The 14802-nt window shown below is 52.2% G+C and overlaps 1 protein-coding gene across 3 annotated transcripts in view; it reads right to left on the bottom strand.

The window, feature by feature from the left end:
• The window catches only part of GALNT14 (polypeptide N-acetylgalactosaminyltransferase 14), a 208856-nt gene that overhangs the window by 64052 nt on the left and 130002 nt on the right, over positions 1 to 14802 (bottom strand). For all 3 annotated transcript variants that reach the window (XM_042933316.1, XM_042933317.1, XM_042933318.1), the window contains exon 2: positions 12384 to 12553. In XM_042933316.1, the coding sequence (XP_042789250.1) occupies positions 12384 to 12553 (170 nt within the window). The remainder of the gene's footprint in view (positions 1 to 12383; positions 12554 to 14802) is intronic.

Here is a 14802-nt window from a genome sequence, read left to right as displayed (position 1 = left end):
CCCCACATTCTGCCTCCACCCCACCTTTCATTCTCACTTCCATCTGCCCAAGCTGGGTCCACACCCTTGCAGCTCCTAGACTATTCTTCCGCCTGTAGAGTCTCCCCTCCATCTCCTTCCTCCCTGCTTTCCACGCTAATGTCCCTAACACATGCTTCACACACCACTGTCCCTACCCTCACTCTGTGCCTCGAAGCCAAGCCCTGACTGCATCCCAAGGTCTCCCCATCGGGCTAACCCCCAGGCTTGCCCCACAGTTCCCCTGCCTGAACCTTCCAGCCCTGCTAACCTGGTTCACTCACCCACCTCCAGCACAATCTCCACACGCCTCCCCATCCCCAACCCCCACCCCCATCTTCCTGTCCAGGGCTGCCGAAATTATAGTTTTGTGCCACCCACGTCAGCCCCTACCACCACGCTTCTTGTGGGAGTTACTCTGTTGTCTGCAAAGCTATACTGTCTCCTCCGTGGGCAGGGCCCACTTTTCTACTTCTTGTTCTCAAGGCAAGTTAGTCAACCGACCAGAGTCAATGTCCTCGTCTCTAAACCCGAATCACAGCAAGGTGGCTGGGAGGCTTAGCCGGGAGAACATATACAAGGTGCCTACCATGTGTCATGGGAATAGTTTGATCAATAAACATTGGCTGTTTGTGGTCCCGGATTTATGTGCTAACACAGAGAATCCTTTGTTGAGTGAAGGTGGTTTTAAATTTCCCGTGATTTGATTTCCTCCCTCTGTTCCGGAGGATTCTTTCCCGCACCTGCACTCCCAACCCTCATGTTTTCAGTAGACAGTTTGAGAGTGAATCCAGTGAGATGCCCTTTGAGTTCACAGTCCCTCAGCGGGTACCGATGAAAGGCTGAGTGCCGGGCACTCTGCTGGCATACCCGCCCCAAGTTGCTCTAGGTCACAGGGGGGAGAGGATGTGTGTCTCTCAGGGTAATGAGTGCTCAGAGGTGAGCACGGGAGTGAGAAGGAGCCTCTGAACTTAGCCCAAGAGGGTGAGATGTCTTCCTGGAGAGCACTCCCTGACCCCATAGAAGGATGCCCTGAGCAGACAGGGCAGCAAAGACGAACAGGAATGAAGCCTCGAGCACAGTCGGGCAGCCGCGAGCCCTAGCTGGCTGGGGAACAAGTGAGCTGGCAACATTTGAAAGATCTCAGATGGGGAGCAAAGGGTCTGCATTTGGAAAGCTCTCCGTGGAGGAACAGGAGAGGATGGACGGGTGAAGAGTCAGCGCCATGCTGGAGGGCGGTAGGCAGCTGCTGCACTCACCCAGGTGAGAGGGGACAGCCACGGAGCATGGCAGCAAGGCCAGGGCCCAAGGGCTGTCTAGGAGACAGAGTCAACAGAATGAGGGCAGACAAAGCCGGGCTCCAAAGGTTTGGGCGTGCGTCATAGGTAAACAGCGGGACCTATCATGAGATGGGGCAGGTGAGAGCAAAGCGGGTGCCTGCTGTCTTGAGAGATGGTGGCAGTGGGCTCAGCGAGGCTTGGGGTAAGGAATAAGTGTGTCCATTTGACAAATCAAGGAGAAATGCAGAAGAGCAAAGAATCGGGAGAGCAGATACTGCTCTCGTTAGCATTAGGGTCATGGTGGGGGCAGAAGGTGACAGCTGTCTGGATACATGTGTTCCAGTCAAACATCAGGGTTCCTCCTGCTGCATCAGGGATACCAAGGATAACTACAGCGGCATTAGCCGATCCTGCCCTTGTTACTCCAATGGAACTCTGGCCGCTACATGACTCCGTGGGTCCCCCTTCTTCTGTCACATCGTGCATCCTTCAGCTGCTTTTCCAGCCCGCTGCTCGCGTCACTCCATCCCACTGTCTGTCACCCTGGCCAGCACCAGCTTTCCACAGCCGCCTGCCCACAGCTGTCACCTCCTCTGCTCTTTTCATCTCCCGTCAGACACGGTTCCACTTCCTGGCCCCCGGCCCTTACATCACTCCCTCTGCTGGCCTTGGCTTCCATTCCCACTATTTTAAAAGTACACATTTCACCAGACGGGGTGTCGCGATTGCCTCATTGCTTATTTTGCGCTCTGGTTTTTAAAGTAAGTTTGACATTCAGGCAAGCGAAGTGTTTTGGCGCCAGGAGCCAAGGCTGAGGCAGGAAGTTCTGTGCAGAACTTCTCTGCCTGCACCCTCTCCACCCCCGCACCACCTTGTTCTTGGAGCACACCCCAACTCAGAGGTGGAGGATGGGGCGCGGAGCCAGGACCTCTCCAAACTCATTCCCGCAGCTCCCTGCTCCCTCGGGGCTGGCACCCTCTCCCCCCTGCTTCCCAGACCTGCTGCGGAGCCTGGAAAGATCACAGGGCCTGGGTGCTAATGCTGATCCTGGTATTAAAACCATTCTGGCAACTCATCACAGCTAACAGTCACGAGTGCTTACTAGGAGTTGAAGACCATGCTCAGCATTCGACGTGGATTATTTTGGCTCACCCTGACAGCATCCCTGGGTGTGGTTATTATTCCCATTTCACAGATGACAAACTGAGGCTTGGGGAGCTTGAGTAACTCACCCGAGGAGCAGCTAGCAAACCGGCAGACATGCCGTAGCTCAATGCTCACAGGGCAAGGAGACCTAGCCCTGCCACTCGGTCCACCAGTTACGGTGCCTGGGCTCCGTTTCCTCCCCTGTGAGGTGGCGGTGTCCCCTTCACCCAGGCGCTATTAAGGTCATGTGACAGGGATGTGAGAGTGCTCGGTGAAGTCTCCTAGAGAGACGAGGCGCGGCCACTCTCGTTGTGAGGACTCGCCGAGGTTCCAATCTTACTTAGGAATGGTGCCAGCTGCCCGAGCCTCCCAGGATGTCCTCGAGCCCGTTCTGCTAGGCCCATTTCTTCCTGGCATTAGAGGCACAATGGGGTACATCACACCAGACGATTGTTCTTTGAAGTGCTGGGAGGTAATGGTGACCGAACACAAGAGTGGCAATAAAGGACAGCTCTAAAGGTCCTGCAGGCCCTCTAGTCCCCTTAGGAAGGGAAGTGTGTGAGGAGAAGGATTTATCCCCAGGGGGAGGGGAGGTGCTGCTGAGATGGAGGGAGCCGTGCTTCTGGAAATAGCCTCCAATCAGATTTAGTTCCTAAGTCAGTTTCTGCACATTCTTACCAGAAGTGTTTTCAACCAGCAAACAGGCTGGAAGTGACCTTAATAAGCATCTCTGAGCTACTTCTCTCTTCTTTCCCATGAGGAAACAGATACCCTGATAGCTGAAGAGTTGGCCACTATCTTGGACAGGACCCAGGGCTTCCCACGCTCAGTCCAGGGGCTCCCCTCCATTTTCTCAGACTGCCACGGTGTGCGAGAAAATGTCAGAAAACAATCAGAAGAGAAGCAGGTTATTGAGAATGAACTAAGAATCAGGCTTCGTGCTTGGCTCTTGGCCAAAGGGCCGAGAAAGGTGAAGAGAGCAGGTATGAAACACTTGACCGGGTAGTGGTGCGGCCCATGACCTTATGAAAGGTGGTCCACGTCACTGATCCATGGGGACAGGCAAACCAAAACCATGGTAAGATAGCACAACTCAACCTCTTAAGGCCTCAAGTGAGACTGACCGCCAATCACTAGTGCCTCACTGCAAAGACGCAGAGCAATTGGACCTCTCATGTGCTGCTGGTGGGGTGGAAACAGGTGCGACAGTTTCACTGGGGGTTTTGCAGCATGTACCAATGCTTCTCGGGACACGTCCACATGTTCACCAAAAGACAAGGACACGACTAACCAAAGGAGCATGGATCATACGAGCCTCACACTGGAAAAAGCCCAAAGGAGCATTCAAAGCAGAAGATATATACATTGCAACATACAAAGAAATACTATACAGCAACGAGAAAAAACACGCCGTGTCTCGCAAAATGTGGCTAGATTTCACGCATGTAATTTTGAGGGAAGCCAGACACACAAGAGTACATACCGTGGAAGCCCATTTTTATATATAAAGTTCAAAAACAAGCAATGCTAGACAATGGCATTTGAAGTCTGGATCGTGTTACCTATGGTGGGGAGTAGGCGCGGGGACATATGGGTGGTTCTGGATGGCTGAAACTCAGTCTTCTTTTTCTTTTTCTTTCTTTCTTTCTTTCTTTCTTTCTTTCTTTCTTTCTTTCTTCTCTCTCTCTCTCTCTCTCTCTCTCTCTCTTTCTTTCAGATTTGATTTTTAAGTAATCTGCATTCAACATGGGGCTTGAACTCACAACCCCAGATCAAGAGTCCCACGCTCCACTGACTGAGCCAGCCAGGCACCCCAAGTGTCTTCTTTTCCTTGAGGGAGATATTTGATGTGGGAATGTGGGCATGTTCTCTCTGGAAATTTCTTCAAGTGGTCCATGTATGAACTGTCAGCTTTGCTGTATACATGTGCTACTTTGATTCAAAGTTTACTTAAGAAAAGATGGAGAGAGGTTCTGGGTCTTGGTGTGTATTTTGGTCTTGCAGGGATATTTCAAAAGCTGCAGAAGTGAAAGAATTCAATACAGCCTATGACATAAGCAAGAGCCACAGCCAAGCTCAACAATGCCTTCTATTTCCCTCAGAACTCTAGCTGTCTGGGTGCCCATGACAGCACTAAAGAGAACACCCCAGAATGCAGAGTGCAAATCCAGGGTCTCCTCCTCAGCCTTCTGCCTTCTTAAAAGGGTACACCCCAAAAACAACTAGAAAAAAAATAATTTGGAGGAGAGAATGATGTCACCTTCCCCTTGGTGTCACTGGCCCCTGCGAGCACAGGTTGCTTGTTCTCAAGGCTAGCTTAAGGGAGAAGTCTTCCGGGGGGGGCAGGGGGGGGCAGGGCCCACTGCTGAGAAGGTACTGGTGGCCTGTGGAAGATACTAAGGAATGTCAACTTTTGTTCAGAATGACCCTTCCCAACCTCCTCCTTTCTTCTACAGAAGGATGCTCCCAGCTTAGCGTTCCAGACTTGCCTGTGGTTCCCACGGTTTGTATGTCCCAAATGGCAATGTCTCTGCTATTCCTGAATAAGCTCATTTGTTGCTGGATAACCTTTGCTGTTTAACTTTTAAGGCTGACACCTAATAACCTAAGACTCGATAATCTGTAGGATAAATTTTTCAGGGGCAGTATTTTCATTCCAAATCAGTTTCCCCTCCTGGGTCCTGAACACACTTCTCCGTCTCTTTCCACATCTCTTTCCATCACCTCCTTCCCCAGGCAGCATGCAATAAGGGAGGCAAACCCAGCGGGGAGTGAGGGAAAGGTGGGCTCCAGAACCAAAGCCATTTAGTGCCTTTCAAAGGCACACAGGTCCTTCCTAGTCTTGGTGACAGAACACCAGAAGAAATTATTGACTCCGTTAACTACCTGAAATATGTTATATCTATGCCTCCAAGCAAAGCTAAAATAGAGACATCAAACTAATTGGGAATTGGGAAACAGAGTCCTCAAGCATCATCTCTTCTCCTTCTCCTTGTCCCACAAGCACCAGTAAACACACACACACACACACACACACACACACACACACACACATATACATATATATACCCCAAACATCTTAAAATTTGAGTTTCAGCCAAGCATTGACTAGCTGTATGATCTTGGACATGTCCCTTAAGCCTTCTGAGCCTGGATCTCTTTAGCGAGGTATAGGCTTTATCTGGTATTCTTGCTCTCCTGCCTAAGTCTTCATTACCAGGACTGATGCTCAGTCCTAAACCTAGCAGTCAGATGGGGGTAAAGGACAGACTCCTTTTCCAGGTCCCCATCAACAACTTTTTCCTCTGGACCAGTACTCACTTCTCGCCTCTCCCACCTCACCCCAGAGCAAACTCCCCACCCCAGGGGGATCCTCGCCCTGAGGATCCCACATCACACTCCACCCGCCTTGGATCAGCCCCAGTTCAGGCCAAGTTTGGTTTTGGACATTGCCTACCCTCCTCTGGGGCTGGGGGGCCGGGGGGGGGAGGGTGGCAGTGGTGGTCCCGTGCAACACTGCTGTCTGGCACAGTTCTGCTCAGTCCTACCTTGGTCCCCCTTCCTGTTGGCAGGAGCTCGGCTGACCCCGTACCAGCTAGGGCATCTCCGGGGGTTGCTGAGATGATGAGGAAGTGCTGAGACAAAAGCGAAGGCACCCCAATGTTGACTGGATTAACACTTTGCTACAATGCAGCCCCACGCTTCCCTTTCAGAGTTATTCTCCCCTCCATCACCCCCACTCCAAGGAAATTACGCTGACTCACACATAACACTGTGGCTCTTCCAACCAATCTCCTTGTCTTCACATATGTTGTTCCCTCAACCTGGGATGCCTGCTGCCCCCTACCTGTCACCCTCCATCCCAGCTTAAATACCATTTCCTCCGAAAAGCCTCCACCTCTCATCCACATGTAAATGCCTTCTCCTGGGTAGGCCGGCTTCATGCTGTTTTGACATTCTTACAGGAAAGCTCCTAAACTTGTATGGTTTGCTCCATGACCAAGACAGTAATAGCAACACCAAAACCAGAACAGGGTGGGAGATGGGCACGTGGGAATCAAGGACAGGAAGTCTGTGCATTAGCTCCAGAATCAAAAATATGGCCTCAGAGCAATCCACAGTTGAGTATCAGGAATCAGTCCCATGTGCATTTCCCCCATAGACCATGAGCTCCCTGGGAGTGGGGACCAACTTCTAGGGTAGAGCTTGGCATGTGGTTAGTGCTCAATGAATGGGTCAAATGGAAAAGAAAGGGAAAATGAATGGATGATTGAGAGGCATAATGTCAAAGCTGGAATGGGCTTAAACAAGGTGTGAGAACACATTAGCTAATCCGGTTTGTTCAGAGGAATTCTCATCAGCAAGTTTTCTTGACTGGTCCCCTTTCAAAGGCTGAGATGCTGCCTCTTCAGGAAATCCACCTGAAACTCACAGAGCAGGCAATGATGGAGGGACAGGGGCAGCAGGCAAGGACCCAGGGGACCAGGAGTGTAAGGAATCCTGGCCCAGAGGCACCTTCTATCTCTGCCTGTATGTCTTCTCTTCCACTCCTACCCTGGGGAGAACCCCTTCCTGCGCCCAGTATCTGGTACTCAAATTGCCACCCAGGGTAGCAGATACTGTTCTCCTGAAGAACCACTTCTAGGATATTCAGAAACTCCTTCTGCTACCACTCTCCAAGGCTCCCTGGGACTCCAGGATGCTCTGGAGTGAAGCACACTCAGAGATACTATCCACAGGCTCACCAACTCCTATATTGAAAAATGGTGCACAGGAGGGATCAGAACGTAGCAGATGGGGAGAGCATGTTTGCAAAAGCTAAGTGGCTGTGATGGGTTTCCTCTCTCCTCCTCTCCGCCTCGATGTAGAATCACCAACTCTGTGCTAAGCTAGTGGAAGAGGCTTGACTCTGAGGGAATATGAACATTTTTTATGCTTAGCTGTTCCAGCCGTAACGATTTTTATCCTATTACTGCTAAGTGACGAGTACAAGGAGAGAAATGATGATGATCTTTGGCAGCCATTCCAACCGAGTAAATACAAGGAGGCGAGAAACGCGATCCCAGACTGGGCCACTGCCCCTTCATTTCCCAGGATGAAAAGGAGCAAGGAAAAATGTCTTCCTGGTGAGATGTATCGAAGTGTGGAATTTTCTCTCCAGGCAAGCGATGGGTATCCCACTGTTTGAACCATTTAGCACTGCACTGGACAAAGGCTGGGAGAGTATGCTGAGGGGAACAATCAAACCAGCCGGCCAGGAGGAGGTGACCTAATGAGGCTTCCCAGCTGTAACGCCTTGCAGCTCACGGCTCATGGGCACAGTCCACCCTGCCACCTGCTCCCTTGCAATCAAAGCAAACCCATAATAAGTATTGCTAGGCAACAGCAAAAATACACGTTTGCTTTATCAAAATATTTCCTCCCATCTTGAGGGGTGTGCCTCCGTTTAATGGCTTCTTGTCTGCCAGATGTTTTATGTGCTACTTGGATGATGGCAAATCCAGCTGTTACCACCAAAATGTGGTATGTGGTGACAGCGGGGGGGGGGGGGGGAGACCTGGAAAATGAGGACTATTTGTTGGACCAGTCAGTGCTTGATAAACAGGAGAGCTCCCCTGGGAAATCTTTTCAGGCTCACCCCAGCTAGCCGCTATCTCTTCCTTACACTGAAATAGTTACTCATGGCACACTACCCCCACCCCGGTAAAGGCAGCCACGTCTTTATCCTCGTGACCCCGCAGGGCCTAGGAAGTGTCCTGGGAGTTAAGGCTCTTGTAGGCATTAACAAGATTTTGGGTCTCAGGGGGGAAATGTGGCAGTAAGTTGCTCCGATGCAAGCACAACTTTTGGGTTCCCACAGAGGCGGGTGGGAGAGGCGAGTGCATGTATGCGGATACATCTGGAAAGAGAAGACCAAGCATAGAAGAACGCACTTATGTACAACTGCAGTGACTTGTGCACTGATAAAGCATCAAGGCCACCTAGTCTGAGTGCAATGAGAACACAAAGCCAAGAAAGGAGCAGGGATGTGCGAAAGGCCATTGCTGGTCACCTGGTCCCCACGCCTTTCACAGGCCCTGGACCAGGGATGGGGAAACTGAGCTATGGCCAAGACATGTCTAAAGGCTGATGACAGCATGTTTCAATCTCAAGACCGTGAAGACTGCATTAGGTTAAATGTGGGTGGGCATGGGAAGGTTAGGCTGTCAAACTCAAAGGGTGAATGAGCAAAGGATCCACTTGAAACCATAGTTACTCATTTTCTAAACTACCCTGGGTGTGGACATCACTCACTGGCACCCCCACGAAGCCCGGGAATGGGGAGCTCCAAGCCTGCCTGCTGGCCTTGGTCATTCCATTCTCCAGGGCAACCCGGCCATCTCCACAAAATACCCTGGGCTCCCTGCCTCAGAGGACCAAGAGAACAAGGTGACTGTTCCATCCTGTATGGGGAAATGAAGCCCCCAGCCTCTCTGGGGCTGCCTTCCCACGCTGCCCCACCACGACGTCCTGGTCAGGGGTTCCACGCTGTCAGCGCATTTGGCTTTTCCATAGGCCCAGCTGCCTGTTGGGTGAGAACTTCGGCAGCCTCGTCCTCCTCCCCCACCCCACCTGCTGCCCCCCTCAGTCTCACAGCATCTTTGGATTCCTGAGTGATGCCCCCCAGTGCCCGCCTCTCAGCAATGCTTGCTCTAATGCTCAGCTAATAGTTCTGTCTCAGGCGCTGTCCGCACGCATCCTATAAATCAGAATCCAATTACTGTGGTAAGAAAATTGGAAGCAAATTTAATAAGCTCAGGCCACTCCCCCATGCTGTTTCTTCACTCTTCTCTTTCCAGTAATGAGGGAAAATGCCTTTTTCCTTTCACTGAATCTGTTCTCCTGTCCCCTCATCTAAAGCCCCCAAGCATGGAAGGAGTGGACGAAGGGGGCTTCTTCTTGGCCCTCTTTCCCTCTTTGCACATGAGGCAGATGGGAGGAAATAGTCAAGTGTCTCTGCGGGCTTAACCCCCCTCTCATTTGTTCAACAAATGTTTCTGGAAATCCTAGCCCACACCAGGCTCTGTAATAGGTGCTAGCAAAGATGGGTCTCCCAGAAGGCCAAAGGCCTTATCCTGCTGCTGGGGCTGCTGATGCATGTTGATGTTTCCCTCTTGAGAAGTCAGCTAACAAGTGGGGCTGGCTTAACAGCAATGGCTCTCACTGCAACTTTGCCCCTCAGGAGACATCCAGCGATACCTGGAGACATTCTGAGTTGTCACACATCGGGGCTGCTCCTGGCATCTAGTGGGTGGAAGCCAGAGATGCTTCCCACCTCCTACAATGCACAAGACAGCCCCCACAACAAAATATGATCCAGCCCCAAATGCCAGCCACTGATTGAATCCCTGGTCTATAGGATATTGGCCACCAGAGGCCACAACTGGTCAGAGCTGTGACAGGCAGGGCCCAAGAAGGGCCCCAGGCACTGCATCCGGACAAAGTCAAGATACAGGGAAGCTGGACTCACAGGATTAAGGGACTTAGCTGGGGGTTTTAACCTGCTGGACACAGGCTCTGTGGGAAGCAAGGGCTGGAAGTAGGAGATCCTGGAGACAGAAGGTCACCCCCCCCAGTGGGGCCCATCCGAGGGAAGAACACTGGGCTTTGCTGGTAGTTGCCGGAATTCTCATTAGCACAAGAGTGATGTGGTCACAGGGTCAGCCCCATACCAGACTTAGCCTGGAGATGGCCTCTCCTGGTGCTAGCCTGGGGCTGTGCATACAGTTGGAGCTTAACACCCCTGCCATGGCGGCCGGGTCCCTTGTGCTGGCCTTCATTCCCAATCACTCATCCTCCCCCATCCCTGGCCCTCATTCCCAACCACCTGTCCTTCCCTCTTCCTGCTCTTTCAGATCAGGATCCACAAATCTGAAATTCTCTGCTCCCAGAACCCCAGCTCCCACAGGGCAAGGTTAGTGCCCTGAGGCAGACATATGGCTGATAGACTTTTCCCCTCTGTCTTCCCAAAGGGGGCCTGGATTTCATCTAAATCCTCTCTCCTCCTCTTGCTGCCATGCCAGCAGATCACACTCAACAAATGCAACACGCTGCAGAGGGCCCTGAATAGGACCCAGTAAACATGAGTCCTTGGCAATAGTCTCAGTTCTTCCCCCACAACCAACACATATGTCCGGCCTTGTAAACCGCTTTCATTTCTGCCTCTCAGATCGCAGACCAGGGTGAATGCACAAATTCATCCTATTCAACGCATCCCCTCGAACCTGTCTGGTTAGTGAACCCCCACCGCCTGCCCTCCTTCTGCGGGTTAGGGTACAGCTCTCACCCGGATGCATCTGCTCCTTTCCCGGCAGGAAGCATCCATTTGTCCTTCCAGAGGGTCTCGCCATCTGGACTCAGGACAAGGAGGGACCTGTCTGGGACCAGTGGGGCTTCTCAGCCTTCTGTGTTCTATTTGCTCTTCTCCTACGTGTAGTCTCTACTCGGGGAAATAAAATGATCTAATTTTTAAAGAAAATTATAGCAGGTATCAGGGAACATGATACGTGCTGGGGAATTTTAACAGCAATAATACAAGACTCTGACTTTAAGAAGCTTTCAGGACGGCAGCAGGGAGTGTTCGAGGCACAGCCGGTGCCCTGGATCTCTGTCTGTGGGGGTCTTCCTGCTGCTAAAGAAGAGTCTCGTGGGTACCATAAGAAGAGAGTTAAGTTTACAAACCCTCCAAGTTAGAAGCCACAGATACCTTATAGCTCATCGCTCTGGCTTTTATTTATGTGGGGCAACCAGGTCTCCAGCTCTGTTTATGAATGACAGTCACTGACAAGGCCTGGTTGAGCTGCTCCATGGGAAACATGCTATATAAGTCAAGGTTTCTGAGTTGTATGGCCTTGTTGGGGAAACTGAGTCTACCAGCCTTCACAGACTGCCAACTTAAGCACCACCAGACTGACCAGCCTCATAAGTCATGAAAATTCGTACTGCCCCGGTCATAAACCCGTGTCCACAAGTGGGTACCCGCAGACCCGAACAAAGGTAGAAAGCTAAGAAGCTCATGCCAGCCATATAGCTTCTCAATTTAACCATGCCTTCAAGGCCCTCTACCCCCAACAGGCCAGTCTGCCATTTGAAGCTGGTGCAAAGTGAAATTCTTGCAGGAGACACAAACTCCTGCCCGTGGGCCATTAGTGCAGCTGGGTCTCTCAGTTGTGGGCTAGGAGGCCAGCACAGGGGAGCTGGGGTCGAGGCTGACCTGCTGATTCAGGCCTCATCAGGAAGCAAAGGGCCGCTTCGACTCCAAGAAGGATTGGTAATGAGGCAACGTGCCATCACAAAGGCTCTTCTTGTTTAGAAAGAACCTTCCTGCATTGTTCCAGGCCTGATCTCCACAGCCCATCCGAAGGTGTGGCCTGACCAAGGACATGGCAGACTGGAGGCCGTGTGAACGGGCTGCTCTGAAGCAGACAGCAATGGCATGTAAAGAGGCCCCTCTGATTTTTCCATCTCACAGGACGAAGTGCGCCTGGGCTGTCAGAGGAAAGGACCTCCTCCAGCGACAGATGAGGCCACCAACCTGACTTCCCAGGGATCTGCCCATCCTGCCCTCCCTCTGTTTGAAAGCCAGGCCAGGCCGTGGGACTCTGCCAGGGACAACGGGCCCAGGCTACAGGGTCTTTAGTGCTCTGTGACTTTGCGCTGAGGAAGGCAAGGTGCAGGGGGCTCCCCCATTCTCCCTGCAGGCGCTTGGGGATGCCTGGCAGCAGTGAGCAGCACAGAGAGGGTAAACTACCACATCACAAAACTTCAGCATCCAGCCGGCTACGGATGGTTTGCCTGCCCCCATTGTTGGCATGGGCACCGCGCAAATCAAGCCTGCTGTGGCTCTGTCATGACCTCAGGGAAGGGCAGAGAGTAATAAGGGGAAAAACAGGGAAGTACCTCAAATGGCGAGTGTCCGGGACGGCCCGATTGCTGGAGATCCGCTCGCTTTCCCGCTGGTTGAAAGCATACAGCTTATAGGGATCGTCACCAATGCGCCACTTTTTGGCGTTCAGATACCGCCGCTCATCAAACTGGTCCCACGGGTCTTCCCAGTCAGTGTCCAAATTCTGTGTAGCACAAACGGGCAGTCCGTGAGAATGGCTCCCAGCCCTCCATCAGCCCTCTCTGTCAGCGCCCAACTGCAGAGAACGGAGTTTTCCTGGCACAGTCCAGCCCAAAGATGGGGCCAGAGGTAGGACGTTAGTAACACCCCCAGCAGCAATAACAGAGAACAACACAATGAAGACAGCTACCATTTGCTGAGTGCTATGTAGCAGGTGTTGTACGAGAACCTTTACCCACTTCTTATAGTAGTTCTAAGAGGTGGACAGTTCTCACATTCCCATTACACGGACAAGAAAACGGCCTGAATAAATTAAGTACCTTGCTCAGGATCCCACAGTTCGGAAGTGGCAGGGCTGGGACTTGGGTCCTAGAAGCCTGACCCCACAGGCCAGCTCTCCAGGGTAATTTGAGAACACCTGGCTGAAAAGTGCCAACACACAGCAGGTGCAAAATGAGTTTCATTCCCCCCTGTGCCACAGGAAGAGATGAGTAGTAGGCGCTCCATCTATAATGGTGTGCTACCCACCAGATGGACCCTGGCGTGTTCCTTTCTTCCTCCAACCCTGGACTCTGTGGTTATTTTTAAGAAGCATCAGTCCCTCACCGTACGTGGAGACAGCGCTTGAGAATGCAGAAGGTGGCTTCTGTACTCAGGATCTTGTTCCATCCTCCCTAAACTCTCTGTGCTGAGCTGGGAAGACACGTTTTCACAAGGCTTACAGGCTCGTCTGCACAGGTAGACAGTGGCAGAGGCCCAAAGCGGAGCGCAGTCTCCTGGGCCCTCCGGGGCCTCCACACAGCAGAGGAGGCGAGGAGATTTACACAGGGAGGGGACAGCTCCTGCCCAGAGCCAGGCCGCCTCGTCTGCCCTGCCCGCACCACCTCTGCAGCCACGCGGAGACTCTACACCCAGCCAGCAAGGTGCGGGCTTCTAGAGCCTCCACAAGCTGGATGCTTCCCTCGATGGCCACTGCCCAGTGGGTACTGACACCGTCACCTCTAGAGGAGAGCCACTGAGCCCTTTCAGGTTCGCCAAAGCAAAAAGCATTCTGTATCTCTGGAAAGAACCTATTGACCGGACTGTGCCCTGGAATGTGGGAGCTGGGGCTCTGGGGCTGGCATCATCACCAAGGATGAGATGCTCACTTATGTGTTTTGACCCTAGTTGCTGTGCAAGCGTATGAAAAGCTGCCTGGGTACTGTCCATCCCATCACCGACCAGGATGCCCTCCTGTACGTGGGGAGCCTGACAGGAAGGCCCCGGGGCAGGCCCCACACATGCTAGGGCAGGTGCCCCACCCACAGAAGGCAGCTCATAGGGGCAGCTCGCCAGGGTACACATTTATCTCAGATACCACTTGATTTTATCTAGTAATTGATCTCTCTCTCTCTCTCTCTTCCTGTTATCTCCTTTTGAAACAGCATTCTCCTGCTAATAGCACAGAATGAAGCTTAGGAAACCAGCGATTTTTATCCAATAATGGATCTTATTAATGTCTTGGGATACTGCTGCTATACAGGGGGTGGGGTGTGAGATCCTTGGCCTGTGCTGTGCAATGTCACAGCCTGACAGCTGTCACCCATGCTTGGGACATCACTACAGAGCGACCCTGACATCCTTCTCTGCAGAGAAGGGCCATGGGGCCCCACACCACCTCCCACTGGCTCATTCCCTGTTAGATTCTCTTCAGTTCTCTACATGGTAAGTTCCTACAGAGCTCTGTGCCACAGAGGGGAGATGCAGAGACAGAAGGCTGCAGAGGGGTTGCAAGACCACAGAGAGACATGCACGAAGACACCCATGACACCTATGCCAGAGGGGTGAGGGAAATGGGGAGGGCTTCCTGGAAGAGGTAGCAAATGAATTAGTGCTTGAAAGAGGAGCGGACAGTTTGCTTTGCTTAAGAGGAAATGGGAGGGGAGATAACAGGCATACTGAAAACCCAGATATATGGCAGGAAGACCCGGAGGAGGGGGAATCCGGTCAGGGAATGGCTAGCTCAGGGATGGGGAGGCCCAAAGCGGAAATTGCAAAGAGCACACGAGGGAAAGAAAGCTCTGAAACACAGCTGGGTCTGTATGAAGCGGGTCCAACGGAAAGGTCTCTGGCCACATGTGCAGGACGAAGTGGAGGGAAGAGACTGCCATAAGGAGCCCAGTTGGCAGGGGACCTCAGTAATCCAAGCTGGTGGGAAGGGAAGCCTGAACTGGGGCAGTGCTGGGGCATGGCTGGAAAGCTCCATGAAGCAGT

This window comes from Panthera leo, chromosome A3, assembly GCF_018350215.1.
Source record: "Panthera leo isolate Ple1 chromosome A3, P.leo_Ple1_pat1.1, whole genome shotgun sequence".
Lineage (NCBI taxonomy): Eukaryota > Metazoa > Chordata > Mammalia > Carnivora > Felidae > Panthera > Panthera leo.
Note: the sequence above shows the minus strand (reverse complement) of the source record. Positions and strands in the feature narration are given on the sequence as shown.